The 17,935-nt window shown below is 41.5% G+C and overlaps 1 protein-coding gene across 3 annotated transcripts in view; it reads left to right on the plus strand.

Annotated features, from left to right (window-relative positions):
• The window catches only part of FAM53A (family with sequence similarity 53 member A), a 70,267-nt gene extending 60,742 nt beyond the window's left edge, over window positions 1-9,525 (plus strand). For all 3 annotated transcript variants that reach the window (XM_082051733.1, XM_082051732.1, XM_082051734.1), the window contains one exon: window positions 8,331-9,525. In XM_082051733.1, coding sequence (XP_081907859.1) covers window positions 8,331-8,654 — 324 coding nt within the window. In that variant the 3' untranslated portion in view covers window positions 8,655-9,525. The remainder of the gene's footprint in view (window positions 1-8,330) is intronic.
• The last annotated feature ends 8,410 nt before the right edge of the window (window positions 9,526-17,935 follow it).

Below are 17,935 nucleotides of genomic sequence, written 5' to 3' on the forward strand. Positions count from 1 at the left end.
TTTTGCATTGAGTTGAGCAAAAGATTCCTAATAGCACTTGTACTTTGTCTGCATGTGTATGTACCCATATGTTCATGCATGCGCTGGTGTAACAAGATCTTAAGGTTTTGTTTTGGATGAGTATTTCTGTAGTAGAAAATTGGTCCGGAGAAGGGGGAACTGTTCCCAAGCTGAGGTCATGTTTCCCTTTCTCTCCCATCCCCCCTCCCTGGCAGAAGTGAACTTTATGGACCAATTATAGAATCCCTTAAAATGCTGGTTATGATGGAGTGCCAGCATAACCCAATAATACAGGTGATGCTGACGTCTGTCAGTAACTAATGAGGGCACCCTTAGGATCAGAATTTGGAGTTTACTTCTCTAATTTCTTATAAATTGGACCCATTGTATCAACTCTAATTTTTGACACAAGGATTAAAAAGAAAAGAAAACAACCTAGAATTTTAAGAGAAGTTGGTACGTGGGTGTACTCTGCAAAAATCAGTGCACATGTGATTCAATTGTGAAGATAATTGTTTGCAGCTCATGAAGGAATAAGACCTTGGCTAAACTGCTTAGGAATGGAAGTTCTCTATAAAAATAGATGACATATAAATGGCAGGAAATTAAGCCAATATGGTCATGTTTTGAAGCCATGAGGGTCAAATCCTGTCCTGTGTTACTCTGGTGCATAATCAGTCAACTTAAACCCTGTTTCTTGAGAACAGAGTTTGGCACAGTAAAGTGAACTTCAAAATGGGACTAATCATTAGGAGTCTTGTGGAAGCACAACTGTTTCTCTTGTTTGAATGAACCTAGTTAGAAATCTAGAAGCCTGGGTTTGGGGATAACTTTCATTATGTTATTTTAGAGCTGATTATAGTTTGCAAGTCTGTTAATTCCTCTGTCAGAGGAATAATACATTAGAAGGCTTTGGCTACCCAGGGTGGCCTCTGGTTTCAAATCCTGATGCGGAACACTGAGAGGTGATACTTCAAACAATTGTATTTTTGCGAAACAGTTTTCTTTTACTGTTCAGGGCTATCAACATTTTGAGGAACTATGAAGTATGTTAGTGTATGTCTGTGTGAAGGGGTGGGGTGTGTGTAGCTTATGTCAGTGATGTGAGCGTCCTTCCTTATTTACCAGTTTAAAATGCAGAAAACTAGATGCATTTTTCTGGAATCTGTATGAATTAGACATTATTTAAACCAAGTCTCGATAAAGTCATTTTTTCATATTATTAAGGGAGCCGGTGATGTGCACTTTATGTTGTTTCTTGTTTCCAGAGGCTGTGTTTCTTGTCTGAAAGGAAAGGTAAAAGTTCTTGAATCAGAAGGATTGCTTTGGCAAAACTTGAATCGCTTGTCTGGAAGAGAGCGCATACTTACATTGTTTCCGTCTGTGCCCTTCTACTGCAAACCCAGATGTGTTCATCATCCTTGTACGAACACAAGCGGTGCAGCTGTTTGTTAATCACACCATCACTCATTAACGCGATTAGCTGGTGTGAATTTGCCAGGTTGAAACCTCTCGAGTTTGTGCAGCTCAAGCATAGTTGAAGTCCAGTTCCACATTGGTTTATCCAGAAGGTGGATAAAAGCGCTGTCCCCATTGGAGATGTGCTTAGGGTCAAGCAGACACAATTCCGCTATTTCAATGCCCTTTTGAATCCTTTCTCTGTGACGCTTCTTTCCCTTTGAGGAAACCTCGGCCTGAAATGCTCTGATGCATTAGAACAAACACTGCTGCTGTATCTGGTAGTTGTCTTGTTTGGCTTAATCTTCTTTCTCCCCGGCCAAAGTCTTGTGCTGTGTTATTCGGCTGAACAAAGTAAATGTCATTATGTTCCACTTTGTTTGACACTATATTGATTATCAGCCAGTCCAGAACAGTTAAATCTACTGTGTGAGCTTCTTCTGTTTCAGTTAATGGAATAACTCATAGCATCTGTAGGTATTTATGTGTGCTGGAATGGTACTGAGAGTAGTTGAAACTCTTTTACTTAATTTCATACAGGTGAAATTGGTGGGCCTGATGTTTGTAGAATTCCACATTTTCATAATAAAAGATTGCATGATTTATAGTTACTGAAACAGGAAAGGTAAAAGGTTGCAGTTCACAAATGTAGTGATTTAGAAAATGTTAGGTGCCAACATCTTAAAATTCCATATTGTAAACTCTTTAAAATGCGGTTTAATGTTGGCCTGGGTTTTGTATAAGGGGATAATCGCCATATATGTTTAGTCCTTTCACATTAGTATTGCTGTTGAATCATATTCTTGACTGTGTTACTTTGAGTACTGCATTAACTCACTTAGCTTGCGATTTGTCTTTAAAAACAAACAGAAATAGCAAACCCTTGTGATGAATAGTCCTGGATTTGTGGAAACTGCTAAACCTCAGCACCTGAGTTTTCTGTGTGTCAGCTCTGTACTAAACTGCCCCTATCCCACCAAAATTTAAGTTAGAAAGGAACAAATGAGGAAGGAAAGAATGAAACCAGCAGGAGTGTTTTGTCTGCTTAAATTGTTTAGAGAAACACTTTTAGACTGACAAACTTCTTAATTTGCAAAGATCACCTAAACAGCTGAGGAGAAAATCCACAGGCCCCCTCAGTTGTTTACATGATCTTTGCAAACCACAACAAGGAAAAGACGTAGAGAGGATATTGAGTTTGAATGTGAAGTTTGATTTTGTGTGTGGATTGCCTATAATTTTTATAATAATTTATTTATTATAATAATTTCTATGTCTGACTTTGGGACAAGGAGGAGGCAGCTCTTCAGGTTAAACTTAATCCATGGCAGTTCTAATCTGAGCTGTATTAGACAAATCCAGCATTTCACTTAAATATTTCTATTTCATTAGGCCATAGTATTTGTTCTAATAGCACTAAAAAAAAGCCAAATTAAATCACAAGTTCTTACAGCTCATAAACAAAACTTGTGAGGATACTGTGGCACAATTTAGGATATAAACATAAAAATCTAGGCCAATAAATAGATCAACTTTCATGGTAGACTACACCAGAAAACGGCATGCTTAAATCTAGAACAGTCTGGCTAGTGGAAGATGAAAGCCTGTTACTTCATGATGCTGTTTAGCATCTGATGTGAAACGAGCTGATGTCAGTTCTCTTCCTGGGCACCTACATCTAAAAAATTAAAATAACCTTTGAAGATACAGCAGAAACAAAGTACTGAACAACTTTCGTTTCAAGTCGCAACCGTATTACTGCGTGTCAGCCTGGATTGATTTTTAACTAGGTCTTTGGCTTTGCAAATAGATTTTACCTTATTTGACTACAAAAGTGCAGCAGTTATTTTATCTGTGATGTAAGGAATGGTTATTCTAGTGTCTAATTCCATGGGAAAACAGTAGAGGCTGTTTGCTCTTTCTCATTCATATCCATTATTTTTTGGTGTGTGTTTGAGTTGTAGATGATGAAATAAGCACATCAGATTTCCAGGAAAATGAGGGATAAAGGCAAATGGCATGTTTGTCTCCCAAAGTGAACTTGATCAGAGATTAGATTTTGCTGCTGAAGGTGTCAGGAATTTGCTAGGGATTTGATTCCGTGAAATACATAAATAGAAATGGTTTTGGTGACTACTTGGTTTGTAAGTCAATGCAAAGAAAACAGAACAAAACAAACCCAGCAACTTCTCTTTCGGTTTATTTCAAGTGCATAGTTTAAATATCTGCAATTTTTTGACCTGAGGTATTTTTTTAGACACATGAATTTAAGAACTGATGTATTTCTACATCTTTGATTTCTCATTTGGCTGGAGAGAAACGCTTTTCCAGTACTTTTAAAGTGTGTTATCAAGCCTGAAGCATACAACGTTATGAAGAATACTATATTGTTTTCCTCCTGACAGCACTACTTCATACCGATGGAGCAGTATTTCTTCTCAACTGTAAGCTTCTTAAAACTAAGGTTATCTGGGAACACTGAAGTGTTCTTGAAATGCTCAGTGCTATTCAAGATAGGACAGTCAGAGTCAAATGTGAAGAGCTTTACTCCACAGAAAAGTCAATACTTTGTTACATAAATACAGCATTTTTTGTACTATTTTCACTTTACGCATGGTAAAAGATGCAAGGATTAGGACTGTGATGGGATATTTTTAATCTATGCAACCAGTTGAGATCTCTAACGATTTACAGTAAACACTGTACATGTCACCTGCTCAAATTGTGTTGATATTAATGCAACTAATTAGATGCATGAAGTGAAAATTCAGTTTACAGGGCGGGATAGACTCTGTTTCCATCTCTTTGTGGTGGGATGCGATACGAATGTCACTCAGGTGATGGTGTGTTCAGAAGGCAGTTTTCAACATGATTCAATGAGCTGTTTAGGACTAGTCTCTTGTGACTGTTCTTGTAAGTCAGAGTCCTTCAGTCTCACTCTTAGCCTCATTAAATGCAGCCTATTTAATGTTATGAGTTTGTCCCATGGTTGGACTTGATTATTGCTGAGGCTAAACTGCAACCTCTTTGGGGATAGGTTAGTGTCTGAGATACAAATACATCATGCTGTATGTGGTGTTTCTGATCTAAAACTTAACTGTGGCATGAGTTACCAACAGGAAAGACATTTGGTTTTGAGCCAGTCTGACTAATCTGTAGGAAATATGAGTCCAGAAAGTAAAATAAGGAGCTGCGAAGCTCTCAAAGGGAAATACAGCCCATCTAAGTTGCTTTGTTCCCATCTCCATCAACTGGGTAGGTACAGGGAAGCAACAGAAAAAGCCACATGCTGCTCCATGCTTGGAGCTGCTTTTTCAGTGTTTCATGCTTGGATTTGTTGCTGATATTCCAGGATCTCATCATGAGGACCTCTGCATCACCCACACCTTTCATATCCCTGGTAGAGACCTTAACAGTCAAGAAACCCTCTGTGCCGCTGTCTCTTCAAGCAGAATCTCTTGTATTGTGCAGTCACAGACAAAAGTCTCGGCATGGGACAGAAAGCAAGCTAGATAAGTAGTCTTTATTAGTCTGAATTCCTTCTCTTGAGGAAGAGGAGCTTCTGGGAGCAGCCCATCTTGTTGTGGTGACCAGTGCTGAGCAGCAGTAGGATGGGCTGAGGGCTTTTGGTGCCTTCAGGCTTCCCCTGCTCCTCACCTTCTACCAGCAGCTGCAGCTCTGGGAGCAGCTGTGTCTGCCACCCCCTCCAAAAACAACGGGGGGGACCCATTGGACTCAATGTGCGATGGGGACATGGGGAAGAAGCATGAGAACTGCTGCTCCCATTATACGCTAGGTTTTCGTGTACGTAAATGACTTATTTTTTTTCCTTGACTACTGTAGCAAATGCTCTAGTTTTGTTAGTAAGACAAAAACAACCTTTTTATTCCTCTTTATATTTGGAAAGTGATGTATTATGGGTTTCTGAACTGGAGGTTTAGTAAAGAGTACAGACATTAGCTTCCTTTCAAGCCACTCTGGGCCTTTCTTGTTTGCTTTGTGTGGCAAGGGTCTAGAGAGATTTCTTTTATGTCCTTCCCTGCCATTGTTTTCGGAACAAAGTTTTTTTCCTTAATATTCAGCCGTTTTATCGCCTCACTTCTTTTAAAACTCCGAGTTTCTTTTTTTTCCCTTTTTTTTTTCTTTTCCATCGCACAAAAGAATACTTTTAGCTGATTGAGTTCTATCCATTGCCAACTGTGGACTCTTTTTGTCTTGTTAGTCCAATATCCTTTATGAAATGAGGACCATTGAGCAAGTCCTTGCGGGCTCCCCACCGAGCACAATTGTGCATTGAAGGTGTGGTACTGTACCAGCGCAATGTGTAAAGCTGCAGTTCAGAGGGCTTGAATGCATTGCAATTTCTACCTTTTGCTTTGTGAAAGGAGCAGGATTGTGCTGCGAGATAATAAATCCACCTATTTTTAGTTTGGTGCGGTCGTGACAAGTGGGCGAACAAAGAACCAGTTGAATGCACTTGCTGTTGTGTTGAAATGGGCTAAAAGTTCCCATTCAAGTGGTTTCAGCACAGTACAGCTAACAGGCAATTTTCCATTTATGTACACAAACCTTCTAGAAAGACAGCTGTGCGGTTGGATTAATTTCTAGCAGTAAATTGAATAAAAGATATTTTGAAGGGGGACTGGGGAATTCCTTTCTAAAACACTGAAAGCAGAGCTTTCAAGGCTTTCCTTTATTTGATCCCTTTTCTTCCCAGTGCCTACTATAAGATTTAAGGAACTGAAAATATTGTCCCGTATATGGAGATACATAACAGGAAATGTGTTGTTTTTCAAAGCAATGAGATAGGATTAGGATTAAAATATCCTTTTAACACTTTCTACTTTAAAAATACACGGGTTTACTTTTAAGTAAATATGACAGAAATTCACACCTCTTAGTCATAGAAAGGAGCTCAACTGTTTGTACTTAAGTAAGCTGTGAGTGAGCTATATAGAAATGTTTTGAAAACAGGAATACGTTTTTTACCAAAACTGTTTTCATAGGGGAGTGAAATTTGGAAATAGAAAGCTTTTTGATCATGCAAGATTTTGTTGATGCAGCATTGCAGCATTGGATGTGGATTTCAACCATGGCTATACAAAGACTTTGAATTCCTCCTGACATGGTCAACAGTCTTGTTTTCTGAAAGTTGGTATATTTGGATGCAGGTCTTGGGAGTTGCATAAATCAGCTCTTAAATTAAGTCTTGTTGATGTCTGTCCAAAGAAACTAAATTATTCTTTATAGATCCTTCTAGCCTGAAACTTGTGACTTGTTTGCCAATCATCTAATGTATATTATAGGAGATGAAATTTGTTTGAGCAAGAGAGGTACCAAGGATGGTGGACCACCATCCCACACTGGTACTGCTGCTCACTCCTCAACCTGGTTGTGCTGTGACTGAACTCCAAAACTCAGAGTTTTGCTTTTTACCTTCACCCGAGCTTTTCCTCAAATAAACTTCCTATGTAGATTTGTTGTAGAGATGTCCAAGCAACTGTATGAACTTGCGGAGTGGTGGTGGGCTTGTCTGCAAGGTGTTCCATATGTAACATCAGCCCCAAGGGATCCAGCAAATCAGTTCACCTCAGTGAGGTTTCCTGACTTTACTTCATCCAGTTTTATACAGGCAGGGCTGACTAATTCAGATTTCTTCTGAATTTGTGAAGTTTTGTTTTAAAAAAAACATGTAAAGATACTGGTAAGCTGCTTGTGAAGCTGCTGACGTGCATCTGTGAAGTAGAAAGATTACCCAGTGCTCTGAAAAAGCATCTGGAATATAGCATACAGGGGGTGTTGCAATGTTCCTATTTCATCTGAGTGTATCAACAAATAGAAAATACTTAAGAAATGACAAATTGGGGAAGAAGCTGAAAATGGGTGTGAAAGTTGGTCTTGTTCCCTGTGATCTACTTGTAATGAAACGATTGCTGTGTGTGAGAGACTGGAGTCACTTAACCAGTGAGATACTGGGCACGGCTTTATTCTCCTGGCTCGTACCACCTCGGACAGGGGCCCTGACTTTTTCACCCCCCTCTCACTGTTTGCTTGTATGAGGCAGAATTTAGAAGTTTCTCAGATCGAAGTTCTGCTGTTTGTATAGTTCTGATTTTCTCAAATGCTGCTTCTGAATTCTAGTCAAGGATCCTTTAGTTACATGAGGAGCTTAGGCATTTTATTCCTTATCTGCTGGACAAAGGTAGCACATTTACTGAGGCTTTATTTTCTTTTTCCTTTGTCTAAATAGAGGTGAGTGTCCCTCTGTTTTTAATATACTTCTCATTTGAACAGAATTGCTCAAATTCCTGAGCTGTTGTTCAAATGGTACCCAAATGTAAGACAAACTAAACTGACCCTGGAGCAAGACACTTCCAGTAAAGCTTGGTTTTCTCCTGCTTTGAGGTTACCCAGATGTGCTGGTCGCCTTGTAGAGTCACTGTCTCTGAGGTGATGCCCAAGGGCTCGTTGTCTCCACTCTTGGCAACCGGGAGACATTAATGCCGATGTTACCAAATGCTTTGCTATGAGTTTGCCAGAAAGCTGATCTTCCTTATCAAGCTGGGTGTCTGCTGTTGCTCATTTAGTTGACTAAAGCGAGGTTTTGGGCTCTTTCTGCATAAAAAGGGGACTGGTAGGTTTTTTTCTCACTAACAGGAATCTACATAAGCAAAATATGTGCACAAAACCAGGTTGTGTAGTAAGTAAATGCTGTTCTTCCTTTCTTTTCATGTCCCTCGTTTCCAGGATTACTTTAAACATATGTGGCACTCTGCTTTTGAGTACACACTCTTAATCCATCCAAGAATTTAAGGAATTTATTCTGCTTCTCCCATTGCTAATATTTTCATGTATTTGTGTTTTAATTGCAGACTTTAAAAAATTCCAAAAGTCTTTGCTCCCTCGACTATGAAGATGACGATGATGACACGCAAATGAAGACAATTGTGTCATCCCCATGTGACTCAAATGATCTTATGAACATCATCACCCCGGGTTCCAGTCCGATGAAAGAACAGCTGGATGAAGTGAGGCATCACGGGTCATGCCAAGGTGGCTTCAAAACGAGAGATTATAAGAAAGCAGCTGCAGTATGTGAAAGCGATGAGGACACGAGTGATTGTGAGAGCACCGAAGAAGGCATCTTTCCTCTAGACTGTGGGGACTTGGACCTAGAGCAGATTGAAAACAACTGAGACTCCCAAGTTGTGTGCTAGAATCAGAGTTGTTCTAAATTAAAACGATAGAGGATTACCTTTGCCATGCATAATCCATGTCCCTGAATCTCTGTATTGCCTGTCTTGGGCCTGTGTTAGAAGAAACGTTTCAGGTGGGGGAAAAACGTGAACCATTGTTACCTGTTTAGTCTATTGATCAATATGTGGATGACAACAAAAAAGTAGGAGGTTAAATGTTATTTTGAACATTAAGGAATAATTTTGATTAAAAATTTCCTAACAGATATTTTGCATTTTTATGGCTTTTACAGTTCTGGAGAAAAAGTGTCTCTATTTTGAAATGAATTTTCAGAAGGGCATTCTATAAAACTAAATCTGTCTACAGTGATTCTGGTGCGGGTATATGTTGCTTTTGTTAAAGACCTTAATGTGAAAAGTGAATTGCATAATGAAATTGGTAATAAACCTTCAGATAGAACTCTTAAATATCTGGTTGACAACTGGTCCAAAATACTGAACTGCCATCTTTGACAGTGTATGGTTAAAAAACACTTCATAACATGTACAAATGTGGGTTGTTTTTTTTTTTCATACATTCAGGACTTTTTGATCAAAATATGGTAGTGACCTTAAAGGTTAACATTTTCCATAATTTTACTACTTGAATTGTTTTCTAGCCTGAAGCAATGCTAATTTAGGTGGGGTAAAACTGCAAGTAGCTGCCCACCTACTTGGTCATTATGTTTTCTGTGGTTCAAAAGAATGTACAAGAGCACTTGAACTTTTAGACAGGGACTTTGTAATGATCAATTCCCCAGGAGGTGATCCCTTCAGCAATACTAGAAGGAAAATAGTCCTTGAATTAAATAAAATGACATTTTGCTTTGCACTTGTGTCTGCTTATGAATTTTACTAGTGGAAAATGTGCAGTCTGTGGCAGGTTCTGTTCTATGGTACTTATGTGCAGAATGGGGTGGAGGGGGAGGGCAGATTTCTGGTCATCGTGACATCAGGTTAGTCTGGAGAATAACTCATGCTGGATCCCAAAGTGTGTGATTACACACGCTGAAATAGTCTCAAGTGTAACACCGCATTCATTGCAGGCTACTGCAACACATTCTTTATTTGTGAGTTCAACTACAACAAGGATTTTCCTGAACGAGGGGGAAATTAAATGGTTTTAAATTGGATAGAAATGGGGAAGCCTAGATTATGCGTCATGTTAGTCTGCTTAAGTGAGCCAACTCCTGCTGCAACTTGTGCCATAAAACCAAAGTACAGCAACGTATTTTAAGTCAGCTAATGGAATGCGATTACAATAAGAAATAAGTATCTTGAGGCATATGACAAAGGCTGCACAAGGTATGAAACAGGCTCCAGCCTTGTGATTAGGGTCAGTCTCAGATCACGAAGAGAACTGGCCTTTAATTACTGAACCAGTTTACATGACTCAGTATCTATGCAAAATTTGAAAAGTTTGTGTAGCCAGTAAGAAACTCTAAACTTTTTTTCCTTGCATTTATGACTCCTACTGCATATACAACTACAAGTGGCAATGATCTGCGATATTGATACTGGTATACATGCGTAGTAAGGTGCAAGAACACTGCAAAGACTTGTTGGGTTCTTGATATGTTAATATGTATTGTGTGGGAGAAGGTGAAGCTGCTCACTGTTGACAAAAATCGTTCTCCTTTTCCTGGATGAGTAAAAAAAGGAGTTGCTGTTGGAGGAAGGAGCAGTTCCTTCAGAAGCTCCTGTTAACTGTGTGTGTCTTGCCCTACAGGTACCTGCTCTGGTGTAGCACAGAGCATACAAATGGTGCATACACATGCACAAAGTTATTTGAAATACACTTACGCAACTGAGGATCACAGTTCTTGCTACTTATTCAAGAAATAGCTACTTCCAGAAGAAGCAAGCGAGGTACAGCCAGTTCCGCTTGTTGGTAGATGGGAAATGCCCTGTAGGGTGGTGATCAGTCATCGCGGGTGATGGGACAACCCAGCTCCCTCCTGGGCTGCAGTTGTTTCTTGCAGAACTACACTTCTCTTTGTGTATTTTTCTTAACTGAGCAATAGAGGTTAAGTAAAATTGAATCAGCTTTAATGCAGGATTGTAGCAAAGGCCAATAGTACAACTAGGATTACTTAAAAGCTAATTTACCTATTTGAAAGTGCTCGAGTTAAAAGTGTAATGGCATGGAATGAGAAAGCTAATGTGGCAATCTATTTGGCTCTTCCTCCTCTAAGGAAGACGAGCTCCTGGAAGAAGAAAAAGAAAATACCTTGGAGGGTATGAATAAAGGTAAAGGTAAGATGTTCTTTGTCAAGGAAAAAATGTATAACAAGAACTGAAGCTATTAAGATGGTGATAGTGCAAAGGCAAGAGTGGAAGACCAGATAATGTTTTTTCTGGCTCTGAAATACAGTCTGCGATCTTGATTAATTGAGTTCCCTATCCTCAAAAGCAGGGTTCTCTGGTTCCCTTCTGTGGGTGCACTGTTTCCAGTCAACACAAAACCACGTTCCTACCTGTACAACCAGGGGAGGAAGGGGTTTCCCAAGTGAAAGAACAGATACACGTGCTTGTGGTGACACAGGACTTGGTCTCCTGCAAAGCTGGCTGTTAAAACTCTAAGTAGCCCTTTCGTTAAGACAAACAGATAGGAGTGGTTTTAGATACTGAAGAACAAGTTTCATGAAAGTAGGAAGTAGTAATTATCTAGTTTAGGCTCTTATTAGTGGTTGACAGGAAAATAAGTAGTTGAGCAGCTGTGCAGTAACACTGGCAAATGAAGAAATCTGCTGAAAGGAATTTTTGGGCTTTGTCTAAAGATGCAAATGTAATTCCCCCATGAGAACGGCGAGTAAAAGGAATTGTTAAATTTTACTTCAGATGTGGCAGGTTTTGGCTTTGCATCACACCCAAGATCTGAAGTTCTACTCCAAAAGATATTCACAGATGATGAGTTTTGGTGCCTTTGTGGCACTTGATGATAGGACAAAACCTGTAGTGGCTGTTGGGCAAATACAGAAGGCGGTTATGCAAAAAGGGAAAGCGTGGTTTCTGAGATTGAATTGTGTTTGGTAGCGGGCTGAGCGGGGCTGTAAGCGGCTCTGGTCAGGGAGTGGTTTCCTTCCATCTTGCACCCGGTGTCACAACAGAAAACCGTATGGCGTGGGGTGGTGGGAGTTGCTCTAGGTCACTTATCTTTCATTTTTATTAGCAACCTGGATAACAAAATGGTACACACGTTAAATTTGCAGTCAACAGGAAGCTGGACAGATGTGAAAGATAAGATAGCATTAGAATTCAAAATAGCCTTGGCAACTTGTAGAAATGGTTTCGACAGGGAGGAGATGGTGGGGAAAGACAAGATCCTTTTCAGCAAGGCACTAAATTTAAATTGTGTTGAACAACTGCACAAATTCAGAGTCAGGCCAGCTAGTTAATATTATTTCAGATAAGGGATCTGGCAGTTTGTCCTGCTGGTGGTAGAAAAGCAAGCTTCAGGCTAAGGTTCACAAATGGTGATATATTTGGTGAGACTCAATCCCGCGCCTCCCAGGAGCACCTGTGGTTTGCAACTTGAGACGCTGCACTTTGGACTAGAGCGTGCAGTGGAGGGTGGCATGACGTATCCTGAATATGTGGGAAAATGCACTTTGTGAGGATACACTGAAATAATTGAGCTTGAAATCATACAATAACTGGGCTTAAATTACAGCTGGGATGAATGATAGTTTCTTATAAGGCCAAATATAAAAAAAACCTAAGTGTAGAGAATCACTGAACAGATGTGTGGGGAGACAGTAGCTCTTCCACAAATGGAGATCTGTTAAGAGCAAGCATCTGTCAGGAGCAATAGCTGCATTTCAGCCTGCTTTGGGGCAGGAAAAAGGCCATCTCACTTCCCACTGTCCTTTCCCATCCTATTTGATCTGTGCAACCTGCATCTCCAAGCAAGACTAGAATAACAAGGTGAATCACAGCCGGAGGAAGAGGAGTTGAGAACAACGTGGCAAGGAGAGCACTCTGGAGCAGAGGGAGGAGCTCCCAGTGGTTCAGCTGTGATCTGTAGATCCCAGTCATAGTTAACATTTGCTAGAATTTAGGCCCTGATGATGTAAGCTTGGGCTAAACCATCTTTTGCTCCTAAAGCACGTTTGGTTTTAAAAGACTTAGGGTGGTGGGAATGAGCGCTCTGGTTTGCAGCAGAAATGCAAAGTGCCCCATGGGCAGTTGCTGCCATCCAAGCTGTGTTGATGGCTGGGTTTGCAGTCTCAGAGGAGACCCCATAGCAGAGGTTTGTTATTGTTGTTATTATTATTATTATTATTATTTGATGGGGGCAGACTTTTTAGCAGGGCCTTTTGCAATAGGACAAGGGGTGATGGTTTTAAACTAAAGAGGGGGAGATTCAGGTTAGACATGAGGAAGAAATGTTTTACACTGAGGGTGGTGAAACACTGGCCCAGGTTGCCCAGAGAGGTGGTGGATGAACCACACCTGGAGACATCCCAGGCCAGGCTGGATGGGGCTCTGAGCAACCTGATCTGGTGAAGATGTCCCTGCTCATGGCAGGGGTGGCACTGGATGAGCTTTGAAGGTCCCTTCCAACCCAAACCATTCTATGATTCTGTGCTCTTTCTGAAAAACATGAATGTGTATTTCTCTGTATCCAAGTCCATTGTGGTAGGGAGGTGCCTAGTGCATTTACATTTGCCCTCAAATTGCAGATAAAGATGCTGATTATCTGTTGCTGTAAAGCTACCCTCTGCAGAAGCCCTGAAAACCCACAGGTTTGTTGGGAAGTTCTCAGTGGTGGTTGACAGATGCCAGAATAGTTTTTCTCAGTCTGTTCACTGTGTTTATTTTGCAAGCTATATGATGTTCATTTTCAAAAGTACCAGAGTATAGATCTGTGTGCTTGCACAGCTGGGCTTTCACAGCAGGGCTCATCCTCTCGTCAGTGCAGCTCAGCAGATCACCTGGGATGTTTCCTTCAAAGCCTTGTCCTTAGAAGAGGTGAGCTGGCTGGGTTGGTGCTACATGTTGCATGTACTCACCTGCAAAGGTTCTGGTCCGAGAGCTGTGTGCTGCCACTTCCACCACATCTCCGTGCACCTTCTCCTCAGCGTTATAAAGAGACCAGCATCAGATAGTCGAGACTAGAACCCTGCTGCTGTGGCTGCTTATCCTTGGAACCCTTGGTGGAGCTTGATGGATGTTTGACACATACAAAATACAGTTTTAGAGGAGTATTGCTGCCATATGCTTAGCAGCTTATTCTGATGTGTTCTCCAAGAGTTTTGACATCAGTTGTTATGGAGTTTGTGTGTAATTAACCTCATTCGAGTTACTGCTTCCACCCCCATCTGGTCAGCACAGCAGTCACTTGGTGCTTTTACTATCTGCAGCTTCTTGGACCCATCCAACAATACTGATTTTATGGGGTTTTTTGCTATTGCAAAGTGACTTCAAGATTTATGGTGTGAGTGATTTGAGCAGGGGAAGTATTACATGAACTCTGTGGAAACAGGCCTAAAACTTCCTTGAAGCAGCATCTAACTTCTTAATCTTTTGGTTTGGGTTTTAAATAGTTTAAATGCTTCATGATGAGGATCTTAGGGACGTGGTTTAGTGACCGTGTTAGGTTAACAGTTGGACTCTAAGGTCTTCAGGGTCTTATCCAACCAAAATGATTCTATGATGTCTCAGTTTGGACTGAGCTGTGGTGTCCTGATTCAGGTGAGCTCGTCTGATGTGAGTGATGATGTGAATTTGAAGTGAGGGCTATTCTCTTGGATGCTCAAAACTCACGTCCCACTTTCTAAGCCAGGCTTGGCTGAACTCCTCCGTCCAGCAGCATGGAGTGAGGACGTGTTCCCAGAGCACTCAGCTATGGGCTGGGGTGACGTTCAACTGCCCCAGCTCCCTTCTCTTTTCTTAAAGCTACTCTTGCAGATAACTTTTACTGTCTAATTTCAATACTTCTTGCAATTAATTCATCTGAAAATGTAACTGACTCCTGTGAAACTAGTCCAGGCTACTGGGAGAGTAATGTGCCTTCCTAGGATGTCCTTACTGTCTGGTAGAAGTTGTTGAATGTTTTCAGTAAAATGCACTTAGAAACACAATTAGTTCTCTTTTTTTTTCTTCCCTCTCCTTTGTAAGTGAAATGGAAGGTCTGATTAGTGGAGAAATCCAGTATTTCCCTAATGAGGTTAAGCAATTAGATGAAGGAAATTCATGACCATAATATGTCCTGGCCTAGACACTCCATGCAGGAGCCTGCGCTTCCCAGGCTGGGAGAAATTTAGCCTCCTGGCCATCATATTTTTGTTGTTGTTTTTAGAGCAGGGATGGAAATATCCTTATTTAACCACCAGCGGGACTGCCAGGATGATTCTGAGCCATGGATGGCAAGGGAAGACTTCCTTCAGGAAGCTGTGCGCTCCTGATTACACCTGTTTAGAGACGACAATACCATTACACACAATTTCCACTACTTTCTTGTACTCTCTGGGGTCTACGCTTGGTCTAATCATTGGGGCTATACCCTAAAACCAATGAGGGGGCCTGCGGCAGAGCTGGGGTGGACACAAGGATGCTCCGCTCTTGCTCCCGCATTGTCCCTTTGCTGCAGTGCTGGAGGGCTGGTCCTCAGGGTTTTTAACATCAGGTGTGTTCTCTCACCTGGTTTTTCCAGCAGGACCCATGTGCTAAATCACCCTTTGCATCTTGGTTGCACCTATTTTCCATAACAACGAACCCCAAATGGATTTTCTACACTGTTTCGTAGCCTGGTTAATTTATTTTATTTTATTTTATTTTATTTTTAAATTTTATTTATTTTTTAAAGTTTTCCTGCTCTGGCTGGAAGCTGACAAGGTCTGTCTCCTTTATGCTCGCTCAGCCTCAGCCGGGCACGGATTTCGGTTGAAGCGGTTTAACGAACGTCAGCGCTGGCCTCATTGTGCCGCATTGTTTTTTGTGGGTGCCTGCACCTTTCAAGCGAGCTCCAATTAGAAGAGGGAGGGAGAAGCAGAGGGAAAGAAAGGAAGCAAATAGAGGCAAAATGATTCAGCTTTCAGCAAATCTGCAGCCTGTTTATCAGACAGATGGAGTGGATGGCTTTGCTGCAGCCTGGCCCCCGAGCAGGTGGGTATTTTGGAAATGATGAGCGGTTTGCCCCTCTAATTCGCGGCCGCGCAGCTTACACCGGACATATGTTGATTACAACTTGATTCAGCTCCTGCTGTTGCAGGAATCAGAACGTGTTCACCCCTCCCCGCCGGCTTTAAAAAGAAGTTGCTGGGATAAAAACAAAGAGAAAAAGTTACAGACACTTGTTGCATTGGAGTGGGAAGGATAAATGAGGGTTCAGAACCAGCTAGGCACAATTTCACTTAAGTACTAATTGCTGAGTGCCTTTCATTAAGAGACCATCGCGCTTGTCCCAGCAGCATTTTGAACATATATGCAGATGGGCAGATGGCCCTTGGCTGAAGTACAGGTGGACGCATCTAGTGTTACAGATGGATTATTATGTTGATTCATTGCTAAAAGAAAAACTTCTCTCACAATAGGGCATTCGTTTGAGCACAGTTCCTTCTCGAGCTTATGTTCCTCCTCAGTATTGACAGCGTTCACTCCATGAAACAGTTTTCAATCCGCAAAGCTAGTGTTTCCCCTTCTGTGCTGCAAGAAGAGAAAGAAAAATAGTTAAAGAGGCTGTCTAAGAGAAAAATGGTCCTTTTGGGAACCTAGAAGATGCTGTATAACTTCGGCCACTGCTGGGCAGGGAGAGCACATTTGGGAAGTGTTTATTCTTCATCTTTCTAACCCATGCTGAACTGTGATCATTCCTAGGTCAAGTTCTCCAGCATCGCTGGGTCAGGAAGAAGACCTGGGGCAGACACATCCTGTTGTTCTCATGGAAAGGAGTCACTTTGAAGCTCAAGGTAACTTGCCCAGAAGATGATACATGGGCTGTGGGCACCAGCATAGCTATTTGATTGATAGATATGGGCCAAAATGCCTGCTCCACCTCTATGATGGGATGAACGTGGTACTTCCACAATGAATACTGGAATGTATTTGTAAAGACTGTGTGGTGTCTTATCTAATTGTTTGAAGGGTTATCTTGTCCAATATGAGGGCAGACACAACGTGAGGCCTGCCCTGTCCCAGGTCCAAGAGGAACAAAACAAGGAAAACAGGTGGATGGTTGGGTTTTGGTAAATCATGGCTCTCCTTGTGCTGGTGCCAAGACCAGCTTCTGGCTACTCCCATGGTGATCTTCGTGGGCTGCAGGGTTTGTCACAGCCTGGTCCAAGGTAGTTCTTTTCCCTCGGACATCCTCCATGGGACACTGGAGCAGTGGGGGAAGGAGAGTCAAGTAACAGCCTCCAACATCACTTGTCACCACCTATGTTGCAGCTGTGACAAAAATATCACTCTTGTTTCACCCTGTTTCCAAAAGACACCCCTTTTCCAGCCTTTTTAACTTGGCGTTATTACCCCAACCAGAGCTCTACCAGAGATCTGGCCAACAAAACACAACAGAAGATGAACTCAAAGAATTCTAGAGCCACACCTGCTGCAAACAAGTTTATTCTAAAGCAGAGCAGCATTGCAGACTTTAATAACAAAGCAGCAGCACAAGGTCCCAACAGTAAGAGCAGAAATTGTCCTGTAGCTGAGATATGCACACCTATGGTTGTGTCACTCCCCAATAACAATCTGTCCTGAGATTACACCTTTTCTCTCCCTCTTTACAAGGTGTAGTTTAACACACCCACTGCCCCAGGGAGGTCTAGGGAGTTAAAAATCCACTGATCAATGGTGTTTCTCCAGATAAAGGGGGAAGTTGTGTGCCAAATGCTGAAAATAAACCTCAGGTAGTGTTTTACATTTGCCAGTTGTTACCTGGGCAGACGTGCCTTCTACTCAGGCTTGATGCAGGATTGCTGGGTTTCAGATGTGTCTGGACAGTCATTAATCATTAAAGGTTTGAGTGTCTGGTTTACAGCTTGCCCCAGTGATATCTGCTTGAGGCTTTGGTCCAAACCATCTCCTCCAGTAGCTGTGCATGGGGCTTACTGGTGCTTTGTAGGGATGGGAGCTGCTGGGGACTCCAACGTGTGATGAAAGCCTGCAGATAAGGGACATTTCCAATAAATAAACAGAACGCTTATCTGTGGTTGCAGAACAGACAACCATGGAAGCCAGCAGAAGCTAGAATAGACACACATGTAAAATACTAGGAAAAAGAATGCTTACATAACATG

The sequence above is a fragment of the Streptopelia decaocto genome (genome assembly GCF_964273445.1).
Source record: "Streptopelia decaocto genome assembly, chromosome: 4".
In the NCBI taxonomy this organism is placed as follows: domain Eukaryota; kingdom Metazoa; phylum Chordata; class Aves; order Columbiformes; family Columbidae; genus Streptopelia; species Streptopelia decaocto.